The 13869-nt window shown below is 45.1% G+C and overlaps 1 protein-coding gene across 1 annotated transcript in view; it reads left to right on the forward strand.

The window, feature by feature from the left end:
• The window catches only part of SLC26A6 (solute carrier family 26 member 6), a gene marked incomplete at its 5' end in the record, with an annotated part of 33577 nt that overhangs the window by 5806 nt on the left and 13902 nt on the right, over positions 1-13869 (forward strand). Inside the window, 8 exons of the mRNA XM_081967298.1 lie at positions 481-656; positions 2925-3089; positions 3181-3333; positions 4910-4992; positions 9040-9187; positions 9840-9953; positions 13228-13305; positions 13465-13560. Coding sequence (XP_081823424.1) covers positions 481-656; positions 2925-3089; positions 3181-3333; positions 4910-4992; positions 9040-9187; positions 9840-9953; positions 13228-13305; positions 13465-13560 — 1013 coding nt within the window. The remainder of the gene's footprint in view (positions 1-480; positions 657-2924; positions 3090-3180; positions 3334-4909; positions 4993-9039; positions 9188-9839; positions 9954-13227; positions 13306-13464; positions 13561-13869) is intronic.

The following is a 13869-nucleotide window of genomic DNA, read 5'->3' on the forward strand; positions in this document are numbered from 1 at the left end:
GTATTAAAGAAAGCAGTTATTTGGACAATTGGAAGCCGTAGCTGCACAGGTATCCTTTTTAGACTCTATTTTTAAAATGTGCTGCATTTTCCAATTGGCTAGCACAGTACTTTTTCCACATTAAGCAGAAAAAGTTTTGCAAGGAGAAGAGCAATAGAGGGGAAGTGAGGAGGGCCACAGCAGTGGGAAGAAGAAGTGAGAAGGGGAGATTGAGATAAATGATACCACAGATGGAAGATGAGACAGCAGGAGCTTCAAAGTACCTTGTCATCCCCCCTCTTAAATTTGGCAACACCTAAACATAATACTGAATAGTACATCTCTATTAACAAATTTTGCTGCACATATTTATTTATCTGCCCAATTGATTTATGCTTGTTGTATCATGTTATGTTTATTAACACCTCTAAGAAAATAGACATTCTTTCCAAAATCTTTTGAACCAGAAGAAGAGATGAAACCTTGGATTTCTTCCTGCAGGTCCGTTTGCTGTCATTTCAGTGATGTTAGGAAGTATGACAGAGTCACTAGAACCAAATGGAAAATACCTGGAAGTGATCACTGGCACCAATAAAACATTTGTCAATGAGATCAGGAGGGATGCAGCCCGAGTAGAGCTGGTAACTGCAGTCACCTGCTTAATGGGTCTATTCCAGGTAAGAGGGAGATAAACATGCAGTAAAAACCTGGTGGTGTAAGCTGAATCAATACCTAAAATCTGAAAGTAAGAAATATTGAATTTGTTTTGCTACTAAGGCTGAAAATGTCGGTCTTACTGTTATTAGACAGGGTGGCGGTAGCTGCAGTTAATTTGGATGGTGACACAGGTACGTTCGAAGGCAGCTATTTGCAGAGCAAATTAACAGGAGATGAGGGAGTCAACAGGAAGAAAAGGGAAGAATGAACAGGCAAGATACAAGATGAAAATGCAGAGAATTGTGAGGAATGAAACATACCATCTCCTGAATAGTTAATAAGTGTGTGTTCTAAGAGCTGTTGATTGCCCATTGTGGGTGACTGAGTTGTGGGTAGGTGCTTTCTGCTAAGTAAGCAGTCTGAATTTAAAAATAGCTTGATCCCAGGGAACGCACCGGCTTCCAAATTATTGAAACTTTGCTTAGCAGTAGTTAAGCATTTGTTCTGCTTTCTGGGTCATTAGCTTTCTTTTTTTTAAACAATATTATTTTATTTTAATACAAACAACCCATCTTCCATTAAACAGTCTGTCATCTAGGTACAAATATCTTGTACGATAGTATTTAGAATTTACAACCATACTCATTGTTTATCTGCTCATGACTTACCGTATTTTTGGAGTATAAGACGCACTTATTTTCCTCAAAAAAGAGGCTGAAAATCTGAGTGCTCTTATACATCGAATACAGCATTTTTTTGCCTCCTGAAGCCCGGCCCCTTTACCAAAATGGCCCTGCAGAGCCTTATGGAGGCTTTCAGAGAGGTCCTGGGGGATGGGGAGGGCATAAATGAGCAAAAAACGGGCCATTTTTTGCTCAATTTTGCCCCCCCCCCCCACTGCTCCCACAGCACTCTATAAGTCTCCATAACGCTATACATGTAATATTTTTGACAAAAAACGGGCCCATTTTCACGAAAAACTGCGGTTTTGGAGAGATTTGCAGAGTGCAAAAAACTTTTTTTTCCTTTGGGAAAGCTCTTTAGTTAAAATGATTGATGATAATTAGATTGATTAAGTGTTGTACCAGCAGAAACAAAGTCTTAGGTGCTTCAGGTTGTCAGCGATTTCCTTCTCCAGCACATGGATAAATACAGCTGGAAACATTTACCTACCTACCTACCTACCTACTCTCTCTCCCTACCTACCTACTGTATTTCTCTCCCCCCCTCTATCTACCTACATACATACCTACGTACTCTCTCTCCCTACCTACCTATCTACTGTATTTCTCTCCCTCTCCCTCTCTCTCTCTCTCTCTCTCTCTCTCTCTCTCTCTCTCTCCCTCCCTCCCTCCCTCCCTCTATCTAACTACCTACTTTTTAAAAAAATCTGCCTCTTCAAAACCTTGGTGCATCTTATACTCCGCTTATGTTATAATCTGAAAAATACAGTAATACTGATATACATAATATATCTGATACTATAACAATCCTCTTCTTGAATTATTTAATTCTATTAATATATTTTCTGCATTTCACTAATCTACTTTCATTTCTAACTTACTGTATTTTTCGGAGTATAAGACGCAACAGAGTATAACACGCACCAAAGTTTTGAAGAGGCAAATTAAAAAAAAAGTTTTTACACTCTGCAAACCTTCCGAAAACGGGCCTGTTTTTTTAAAAAAGGGGGCACGAATAGCCCTTAGGAAGCTTATAGAGTGTTCCTGGGGAGTTGGCGGGCAAAAAATGAGCAAAAAACGGGCCCGCCGTCAAAAAAGGGCATTAGGAAGCTTATAGAGTGCTCCCGGGGGCTGGGGGACAAAAGTGAGCAAAAAACAGCCCATTTTTCACTCATTTCTGCCCTCCCCAGCCCCCAGGGGCTCTCTGAAAGCCTTCTACAGGCTCTGCATGGCCATTTTGATGACAGGGCGGGGTTTCAGGAGGCAAAAAAATTCTGTATTCAGTGTATAAGACGCACCCAGATTTTCAGCCTCTTTTTTGAGGGAAAAAGATGCTTGGTACATATTTGTTCTCTAACCATCGATAAAATAGTTCCCACAAGCTATAATATTCGGTTTACTCCTTCTCTTTAATTGCAAGTGTTAACTTATTCATTTCTGCAGATTCTAATATTTTCCTGATCACATTCTCATTTGTAGGAATCTCTTCACTTTTCCAGTGTCATTAGCTTTCTGAGCTAATGATGTCTTAAGAAAAATGCGCTAGAAAATCCCAGGAGAGTTTCGGTTTCGGCAGATGTAACTTCACCAATGATCATTTTTTAGGTTGCCCTTGGCCTGCTGCAGTTTGGATTTGTGGCCACCTATCTTTCAGAGCCCTTGGTGCGAGGCTATACCACAGCTGCTGCAATCCATGTGCTGGTTTCCCAGCTAAAGTATGTCTTTGGAATCAGCCTGGAAGATAAATCTGGACCATTGTCACTGATCTATGTAAGTACAAATAGACACACAGAAGTTGTGTTTCATCAGTATTCTTGTGTCTGCAAATTATGACTTCCTCTATCTTGCTATTTTCCCACAGACCTTTGTGGAGATTTGCTCAAAATTACCTGGCACTCACACTGGTACTATGGTCACTGCCTTGATCTCCATGGTTGTCCTTTTGCTGATCAAGCTATTCAATGACAAATTTGCTAAGAAGCTTCCAGCACCTATCCCCATTGAACTTATCATGGTAATTTGTTTGCTGATGTTCTAAGATCATTGGCTTGCTTGTTTTTTTCCTAAAATGATAATGGGACAAAATACAACCGGCAGTGCAGAAGTCTTGACATAATCTGTTAAATCTGTTAAAATTATAAGAAAAAACTAACTAGCAAAATACCTCCCAAATATCCTTTGGGAACAATGTTTGGGTGGGATGAGTTTTTAGTTGTTGTGGGTTTTTTTTTAAAGAGCAATCATTGGAAGGAATTTGTTTCCAAGCAATTCTTGGAAGGAATTAGAATTAGCTTCATCCCTTCTATTACATTGTGGTAGAGAGGAATAAGAATTTTATTCTGTTTCCTCGGAAGAAATACACTCTCTTCATTGAAATGATGGTTTTATTTTTAAAGAAAGGCAGGAGAAATTGAAAGAGTAGGAAATGAATAGTTTAGAGAGCTTGTTCTTAAAATCTAGGTCTCAATTCCCGAGCATTCAACTATACTTGATTTTAGTCAAAAGGCCAAGGATTTTGATGACCTGTCATCTTGTTGAACTGCCTGTTACTAAAAATAAGAGACCGATGGTTAATTACTTTGATAATAGCAATAGCACTTAGACTTATATACCGCTTCACAGTGCTTTTACAGCCTTCTCTAAGTGGTTTACAGAGTCAGCATATTGTCCCCAACAATTTGGGTCCTCATTTTACCCACCTTGAAAGAATGGAAGGCTGAGTCAGCCTTGAACCTGGTGAGATTCGATCTGCCAAATTGCAGGCAGCTGGCAATCAGCAGAAGTAGCCTGCAGTACTGCACTCTAACCATCACCACCACCACAGCTCATTATGTCATTTAGTTTACCGGTAGGTAATTTCCTCTTTTAAAAATATCTCTATGAGATTTTAAGTTGCCGAAGGATATGCTTTTAATTATACACACTGCTGCTTTATTGTTGCTATGATTCATTACACCTTCAGCCGGTTGTTCAGACTGGATTTGGTATTTTTGTCCACCTATTGAGTCCTTCCCAAAGACGTGGGATAGGCAGATGCATATGTTTGATGGGGTTACAGATATCATGGCAGGCTATAAGCTGTTCTAAGGAAAACTGTGAATGCCAATGGTATTTTGCTATTATTATTCTTGTAACACAATAGAATTGTGTTTGATTTTTTTCATAACAACAATTGACCAATTTATACACTCTTTCGAAAAGAACCTAAGATTAAAACAAAATGAAACAAAATGAAAAACTAAGCAAAACTGGCAGATTTTGCAAACTGAGAGATCACTGCAATGCCTCTCTTGTCAGCAGCCATTGCCGCTCCATTTCTGAGACCAAAAAGAAACGGGTTAGAGTGCTGCAATGACTGAGTCTCCTCCGCTCTTATTATGCATCTGAGGAACGCTTAGCTCAACCTTCCCCAATCTAATGGCCTTTAGAGATATTCATGCTAGCTGGCATTTGGGAAATTCTGGCCCAATAGATAAGAATGAGGCCATCACATTAGAGACATTGCAACCTATGAAATTCCTTCATTTGTGCCCTTCCTGAGCAGCATTAAATTACCAAAGAATATTTTTCCTACTGCCTTCTTTTTTCAGATTATTGTCTCCACGGCAATCTGCTATGGTGCCAGCCTGAACAACAAATTTGGGATTAGTGTTGTGGGCGATATTCCCAAGGGGTAAGTGTTCTTGCTGCTTCCCCAAATCCATTGGTCTCAGACAGGTGTAGGAACCGGAAGTTAAGGGGATTTTTAGTAAAATGTTTTTTATCTTTTTTAGGGGGTTCCAGGGTGGGGGGGAGGGCCAATCAGACCGGGAGGAGAGCCAGTGCCAGACAAACAGGTGAGTCCAGGAAGGACGGGGATGCGGTGGAGGGGGGGAAAACAAAGGTCACTCGAGCAGAGGGTTGTCCTATTATAACGGTCGTGGGGAGGAGGGGATGCGAGGACAGGATAAGATCCCAAGGTCGGTTGGGAGACCGTGGCTGCTGGTTACGCCCGGTCGCTTGTACCAACCCCTGCAGTCTAGGTGGACAGGAACTACAGAGCCAGGCCCTGCGGCTGATGCTTTGCAATGCAAGGTCTGTTACCAACAAGGCCCCCCTCATTAATGAGTTGATCTCAGAGGGGGAGCTAGACCTTGCAGGGATAACGGAGACCTGGTTGGGCCACGAGGGTGGTTTACCCCTCGTGGAAATGTGCCCACCAGGTTTCCGGGCATTCCATCAGCCCCGGGCCCTGGGTAAGGGTGGTGGGGTGGCGGTGGTTATTCGGGAATGTTTAGAGCCGAGGGAGTTCACTGTCCCTCAGATACCCGGGTGTGAGTCCCTTGGTGTGAACTGGGGCCCAGGGAGGCAGTGGGGCTTGCTGATTGTATACTTGGCTCCTCGCTATGCATCAGCAGCCCTGCCCGAGCTCCTCGAGCTAATCTCAGCGACGGCGGTTGAGACTCCCAGACTTTTGGTCATGGGGGACTTCAACTTGCCGTCAACGGGAGCGGCTTCCGAGGTGGCTCGGGAGTTCATGGCTTCCATGACGGCCATGGACCTGACCCAATTAGTTCAGGGCCCCACTCACGAAGGGGGCCACACACTGGACCTCATTTTTGTATCTGAACAGTGGACGAGTGGTCTGGGAATAGGGGACTTAGTCATCACGCCCCTGTCATGGTCAGATCACTCATCCCTCCGGCTGGACTTCCCTGGCGCTATCCCCCACCGCGAGGAGGCGGAACCAGACTCTACAAGCTGGTACCGCCCCAGGCACCTGATGGAATCGGACAGATTCCAGACGGAGCTTGGGCCAATACCTGTAGCCCTGTCCCGCTCCCGCTCCGAGGACCTAGTGACTGCCTGGAATAGGGCGACGACTGGGGCCTTGGACCGGGTTGCGCCTTTGCGACCTCTCCTGCGGCATCGACCCACCCGGGCTCCTTGGTTTACTGAGGAGCTAAGGGTGATGAAGCGCCATAGGAGACGTCTAGAGAGCAGGTGGAGGTCCTCACGCTCCGAATCTGACCGAACACAGGTAAGAGCCTATTTGCGGACTTACCTTGTGGCAATAAGAGCGGCCAAGCGTAGGCATTGTGCCGCCCTTATTGCGTCCGCGGATAACCGCCCTGCCGCCCTGTTTTGGGTGACCCGCTCCCTTTTATCGCAGGGGACACGGGAGACACCCTTACAGGGAAGAGCAGAGGAGTTTGGGGAATATCTTCAGGACAAAATTGATCAGATCCGGAGCGGATGGACCTCCGTCAGTGGACCAGACGAGCCGTCAACAGCGAGTCTTGAGAGACCATTCTGGGAGGAGTTTGACTCTGTTGCCCCCGAGGATTTGGACAGGTTGCGTGGACGGCTGCGGCCCACCACATGTTCAATGGACCCGTGTCCCTCCTGGCTGGTACTGGCAGCCTGGGAGGTGACACGAGGCTGGCTTCTGGGCCTGGTGAACGCCTCATTGGGTGAGGGATACTTACCAACCGCCTTGAAAGAGGCGGTGGTGAGACCCTTGCTCAAGAGACCTTCGCTCGACCCAATGGAGCTAGCTAATTACCGTCCAGTCTCCAACCTCCCCTTTTTGGCGAAGGTTGTTGAGAATGTGGTGGCGCAGCAGTTCCCGCGACACCTGGACGAATCCGACTATCTAGACCCACGCCAGTCCGGCTTCCGACCCGGGCACAGCACAGAGACAGCCTTGGTCGCGTTGGTCGATGATCTCTGGAGGGCCAGAGATAGGGGTTGTTCCTCTATCCTGGTCCTATTAGACCTCTCGGCGGCTTTTGATACCATCGACCATGGTATCCTATTGCGCCGGTTGGAGGGGATGGGAGTCGGAGGCACCGTTTTGCGGTGGTTCGGCTCCTACCTCTCCGACCGGAAGCAATGTGTGTTGACAGGGGGGCAGAGGTCGTCCCTGAGGCCACTCACCTGTGGGGTGCCGCAGGGGTCGGTCCTCTTGCCTCTCCTGTTCAACGCATATGTGAAGCCGCTGGGTGAGATCATCCGTGGTTTTGGGGTTGAGTACCACCTGTACGCTGATGACACTCAGCTGTACATTTCAACCCCAAACCACCCCAACGAGGCTGTCGAAGTGATGTCCCGGTGTCTGGAAGCCGTCGGGGTCTGGATGGGGGACAACAGACTCAAACTCAACCCCTCCAAGACCGAGTGGCTGTGGATACCGGCGCCTCGGTTCAGCCAGCTGACACCATCACTGGCCATAGGGGGCGAACAACTGTCCCCTGTGGAACGGGCGCGCAATTTGGGCGTCCTCCTTGATGCCCGGCTATCAATGGAGGACCATGTGGCAGCCGTGGCAAGGGGGGCGTTCCACCAGGTTCGCCTGGTGCGCCAATTGCGCCCCCTACTGGACCGGAGTGCCCTGCGCACGGTCACTCATGCGCTGGTGACGTCTCGCCTGGACTACTGCAATGCCCTCTACATGGGGCTTCCCTTGGGACGCATCCGGAGACTGCAGCTAGTTCAGAATGCAGCCGCGCGGGTTATCATGGGGAGTACACGATACTCCCACGTAACACCTCTCCTGCGCGAGCTGCACTGGCTACCTGTGGCCTTTCGGGTGCGTTTCAAGGTATTGATTACCATCTTTAAAGCGCTCCATGGCATAGGACCTAGTTATCTGCAGGATCGCATCCTACCACACACGTCCCTACGACCAATCCGCTCACACAGGGAGGGACTCCTCCTGGTGCCATCCGCTAGGCAATGCCAGCGGGCGACACGTAGGAGTAGGTCCTTCTCTGTGATGGGCCCAACCCTCTGGAATGACCTCCCCCCCCGACATTCGAACTACCACCGACCTCCGTTCCTTCCGTCAAAAATTAAAGACTCACCTGTTTCAATCAGCTGGCCTGACACTCTCTTAGTTTTGCCTCCCGGGGATATATTTTAATTGGGTTTGGGTATTTTAATTGGGGATGTTTTTTAGGGTTTCTATAGTATATTTATTTCTTGTACAGTCTTATCTCCTCCATCCAAATGTTTAGTATTTAATTGTTTATATTATTGTATTTTATGCATTTTATTTGATTGTACACCGCCCCGAGTCCCTTTTTGGGAGAGGGGGCGGTTTAGAAATCCAAGAAATAAATAAATAAATAAAATAAACAGGAGTGGGCTTCAAAAATTTCAGCAACAGGTTCTCTGCCCAGTTGCTGGTTGGGCGTGGCCTTGGTGGGCATGGCCTAGTCAGCCTCTTGCACCATGGCACCAAGCCTCTGGGAGGGTGAAAACTGCTTTCCCCAGGCTTCAGAGGCCCTCCGGAGGCTGGAAATTGGCCTTCTGGAACTTCCGGGAGGCTCATTTCCCCCCCCTCCCTGAGCCTCCAAGTGGGCCCTGCACTTGCTTCACATCCAAAATAGGCCACATGGAGTCTCCTGGGAGGAGCGGAGAGGGGTGGGCAGGACCAGCCAGGGGTGGGATTTGGAGATTCTCAGAACCGGCCATAACATTAGCTATGGGTTCTCCTGAACCTGGGCGAACCCATAGTAGGCCACTTATGGTCGCAGAGCCATAATATGCCACATTAATTGGTTTCAAAACTGACAGAGGTCTCATTTGGACTGCACGAATTGGAGGCTCTGTTCCTGTTCGGTTAATACTCCTCTTCCCACCCCAGCCCTGGGAAATCGTCTGTTCCTCTCTTCTTCTGCCTTGTGATACCTGTACAGCAGTGTTGCTTTGTGGCATCTATGTTTCCTTATTGTAGTTTGAGATCTCCTGAAGTCCCCAATGGAAGCTATTTTGGGCAGGTGATAGGGAATGCTTTTGCCATTGCTATTATTAGCTATGTCCTTTGCATCTCCCTTGGGAAAATCTTCGCACTCAAGCACGGTTATAGTGTGGACAGCAACCAAGTAAGGCATTTGTTATGCTTTGCCTTGACTTTATTTTCTCTCTTGATTGCCTTGTCCACTATCTATCTACTCCTGTTGCAGGTAGTCCTCCACTTACAACTGTTGCTTAGCAATGGTTCAAAGTTATGAAGAACCCTCCCAAGAATACTAATAGCCCAGCTCTGAAATTCCATGGGCTGCTCCCACCTCACCCACTCTGCAGTACCATGACTGAAGGTCAGGCGCTCAGCAACTGGCCTGCATTTACTGTTATTTGCAGCATCCTGCATTCACATGACCACATTTTATGATGGTTTTGCCAAAACCTGGCATTTACTTCAGGTTTTCAGCCAAACCTCTCCGTAACAAACCATCGATTCACTGAATTATTGTGGTGCTTGCTTAACACGTGCAGTGAACTGTTTTGTGACTGCAGTTCAATTAACAACCGCCACAAAAAAGGTTGTAAAATCAGATTAGTCACGTGGGTGACCTGTGTTATAACTGTTATGACTTACGACTTTAATGGGCAGGCTTCATAATCGTCCTAAGTCGAGAACTACCTGTAATCTATTTCTAAATCAAGGGATGGGCATATAGCCTCCTCCAAACTTTTTTCCCCCTCTCTCCAAATAAAGAAACATACCTTGAGCTCTTCTCAACTCTCTTGCAGGAACTGATAGCCCTGGGTCTCAGTAACATCACTGGTAGCTTTTTCCATTGCTACAGCATCAGCTGCTCCATGTCCCGTTCCCTAGTACAAGAAAGCACAGGAGGACACAGCCAGGTAAAACCCAGATAAGCCTGTAGCCTTTTTCTGATAGGAGGAAGGAATTGTGCAGAAGTTGGAATCAATCAAATGGTTGGATAGCAGAACAGACCTGCAGAGAAATCAGTGAGAACTAATTTAAAGGCATGCTGGGATAGATGAGATCACACTTTCTTCACTGATGAGTGCTGTGGTACAGTTAGCTTTAGAAAGTACATCAATTACTCTTGCTGTGGACTGAGGATGGGCTTGTTTATCCCTAGAAGATAATTTTATTTATATTATGAAATATAATTTTAAAAATACATTTAGGCTATTTTTTAGTGTTTAGTGCTTGACTGGGCCATGTATCTGTCCACAAATATTAAGTAGCCTTGAGTATGCTACTAGAATTAACATGGAGTTCAAAACTTTGTTTCATCATTATTATCTTTGAATGCATGAGACACATAACTTATTGAGGACTGTTTGGCTTCCTGTTTTTTAAAAAAAACAGTATCCACCATGAGTCCAGTGACATGCAGTCAGGTGAGGCACAGCCTAACCTCTCATCATCAGGGCAGCGAGTCATTCAATGGGAAACTTGCCTTTTGGGAGGAATGACCCAGCTTGGCTCCCGCTTTCGATCTGCCGCCCAACGACCGAACGGAGAAGCGAAGAGGCAGGAAAGGCAAAGCAGGAGCCAAGCCGAGTCATTCCTTCCAAGAGGCAAGTTTCCTATCGAATGACTCGCTGCCCTAGACTCGAGGCTCCAGTCCAGCCTGCGGTGCTTGCAGGACTCCCAAGCTCGGCACCAGAGAGCCGCCGCGAGAGAGGCCGGCCAGGTTGCCCGGGCGGCGGCAGAGGTTCCCTTTGTTCTTTCAGGTGTGGGAAGCGGGAGGGGGAGAGGCTTCCTCCACTCCGTCCGCTCCCCATCTGCACTGCCCTCACCCGACAAGCGCGCCCCGGATTCCGCGCACCTCTGGCAGGCGGTGCCGTGGCCGAATCCCAGGGCAGAGGGCGGCAGGTCGCAACTGAGCATGCCTGACTGTGGAATTCTGGGAGTTGAAGTCCACAAGTCTAAAAAAATTGCTGCCTCACAAGCTGTAAACCTCACCGCACGTCACTGACCATGACCACAAAAGTGGGCAGTTTTCTACACCTAATGTTTCCAGATCTTTTTGCACTATGACTCCATATCCAGACTGCTCAGACAATTGGAGTGACAGGAAATAGAGCTCAAGACTAAGTAAACAGTAAAAGTAAATATGTCTCTATTAGATCGGGTAATGGAAAGGCTCACAAGGCTAAAAGGCAACAACAGCTCTTTATTAAAGTACAACAAGTAAGAACCATCCAGCGAAGGTTGAGTCGGACAGCAGCCCTTTTATAGGGAGCTGTCAGACCCTTCGACCAATAGGATTAAACCTCTGTTCCCGCCAGAACAGGGGCCCTTGTGTAGTAGATACCAGTATCTAACACCCTCGAACTGAGACAGACATCCATTGTGGATAAATATATGCAGTTTTCTGATAATGATATGGAAAGAGTTTGCCATTTACTTCCTTTTTTCTTTTTTCATTCCAGTTATAGTATCATAAATTGTGAGATTTAGAAACTACTTTTGGAGATCATCTTGTCCAATCTCCTGCCCAGTGCAGGAATCAATTATTTCAGCATCCGGTTAAGTTGGCCATCTCATCCCTTTTAAAATCCCTATCAAAAGAGAGTCTACTGCCTCTCAAGTCAGTCTCTTCCACTGTTGGCTCTTACTAAATGATGTCCAACTAAATCGCATTTTAAACTTATTTTTTCTTCTCCTGTCTTAAGAAACATCTCTGAACAATTCTGCCCTGTATTCTACATGACAGCTCTTCTGATACTTGAACTCCTCTTGCAGTCTTCTCTTCTCCAGACTAAACACACCCATTGCCTCCAATCATTCCTCATAAGTTATTTAATTATTATTATTATTATTTAATTATTATTTATTAAATTTGTTAGCCGCTCCCTCTCCACAAAGGGATTCGGGGCGGCGTACAATAAATAAAAACACATATTATAAAATTACACATTGTACGGAGGAGGTATAAAACACAATACAATCATTATAATAACATAGAAATATTAAAATAAGTTAAAATTAAAACCCCAATGGAGATTACAAGTTTAAAAATTGTTTCTTCCGAGACCCTGATAATCATGATTGCTCTCTTTTAGACTCACTTCAGTTGTCAAAATACCTCCTAAAATGCAGTACCTAGAACTGGATGCAACATTCTCAGTGGAGATGCCAATATTCCATCCAAAATGTTCTAGCTTACAGTCTACCCAAAACAGAGTAGAGATGGTGGATTTCTCCACATTTTCACATTCACTGATGCAGCCTAATATTGGTGTGTGTGTGTGTGTGTGTGTGTGTGTGTATTTGCAGCTACATCACACTATTTGTTTATGTTCAGATTGTGATAAATTCAGATCATCTCTCATGTAGCACTAAGTGTGGTTCCCCCTATCCTATATTTATCCCCAAAACATTTTCTACCAGAATGTAACAGGTTGTTATCGGCTATGCTGATAATCATCTTTCTGCCCAGCTTGTCAAGGATCGCCCACATAATCTCCTAAAGGGTTTGTTATTCTCTCTAATTTTGCATCTTCTGCAAATTTTACAATCTTTTAAAATCTCTTCATACATTTTTAAATATATGGGTCAGTACCAGGCCTAAAATGACGCCTGCAGTACACTACTTGACACTTTTGTGTATCTAGTTTGATTTTTAAAAAGTCATTCACATATGCTTATTAACTACAATTTTTGAGTCACCTCTATATTCCTCTAATAGTAGTATAGCCCAGCCTGCTTTGCTAGAATTTCATGGATTTCAAATACTTTGCTGACATCAAAACACAGCAATCTCCTAAACCGGTCTCTCTGTGAAAAAGGGAAATCACATTGGATGGGCCTGACTTGTTCTTGATAAACCTGCACTGCCAAGCAAGACATTGTCTTCTGAATCCTCACAAACTGTAATCTGTTCCAATGTTTTGCTCAGTATCATACTGACTAATCAGTCCTTACCCAGGTTCTTTTTCCTCTTTTCACAGTTCTACAACTTTCTGGGGTCTCCCATCCATGTAATAGACAGGCCTGCCCCTGCTTAGTTTTGGGGCCTAAAGTCAGCCAAGTGCTACCATCTGCTGTCTTTAAAACCTGATAAGCTGAAACTGGAGGAAAGTAAAATTTGGGGTTATTTTCTTGCTACGTGAAGCCTGCTTTGTAGTCAGTTGTTCCCTGTTTTCTACTTTACAGATGGCTACAGTTATCTCTTCTCTTATCATCCTGGCAACCATTTTGAAGATTGGAGAGCTTTTCCGCGAACTACCCAAAGTATGTTCCAAAATTAGGCTGTTCTTTTTTTTAAAAAAAAGTAAATATAATTGGAAAGCTTTATATTTATGCGAAGGTTCTTCTATTCTTACCCATTACATGAATTAAAACTTCGCACTCTAGATAGTGTAAAATAGTATCTTTGCCATTTTCTTTTAGGCTGTCTTAGCTGCCATTGTTATCGTCAACTTGAAAGGCATGTTCAAACAGTTCAAAGATATTCCTGCACTTTGGAGATGTAATTTCACCGACCTGGTAAGTAAGTAGGAGACTTCAAGAGGAATTTGAGGGCAGGAAGAGACTGATGGATGACCATAAATTTTGCTTTGTACAAGGAGCTACCGTAATTTAGATTATGCATGCAACATGGATGCATCATACAGTTCTCACACTCAGAAACCGCAAAGAATAACAGTATTATGTAAGGGACATCTGGGGGAAAATTCCAGGGAAAATGTGCTAATTTTCAACATTATAGAAACAAGTAGATAAAGGAATAAAATAGCAAAAAAAAAACAAAACCCGATTTCTACCCTCCCACCACCACCATCACCCAACATTGCT

Source organism: Natrix helvetica (genome assembly GCF_964273705.1).
Source record: "Natrix helvetica genome assembly, chromosome: 1".
NCBI lineage: Eukaryota > Metazoa > Chordata > Lepidosauria > Squamata > Natricidae > Natrix > Natrix helvetica.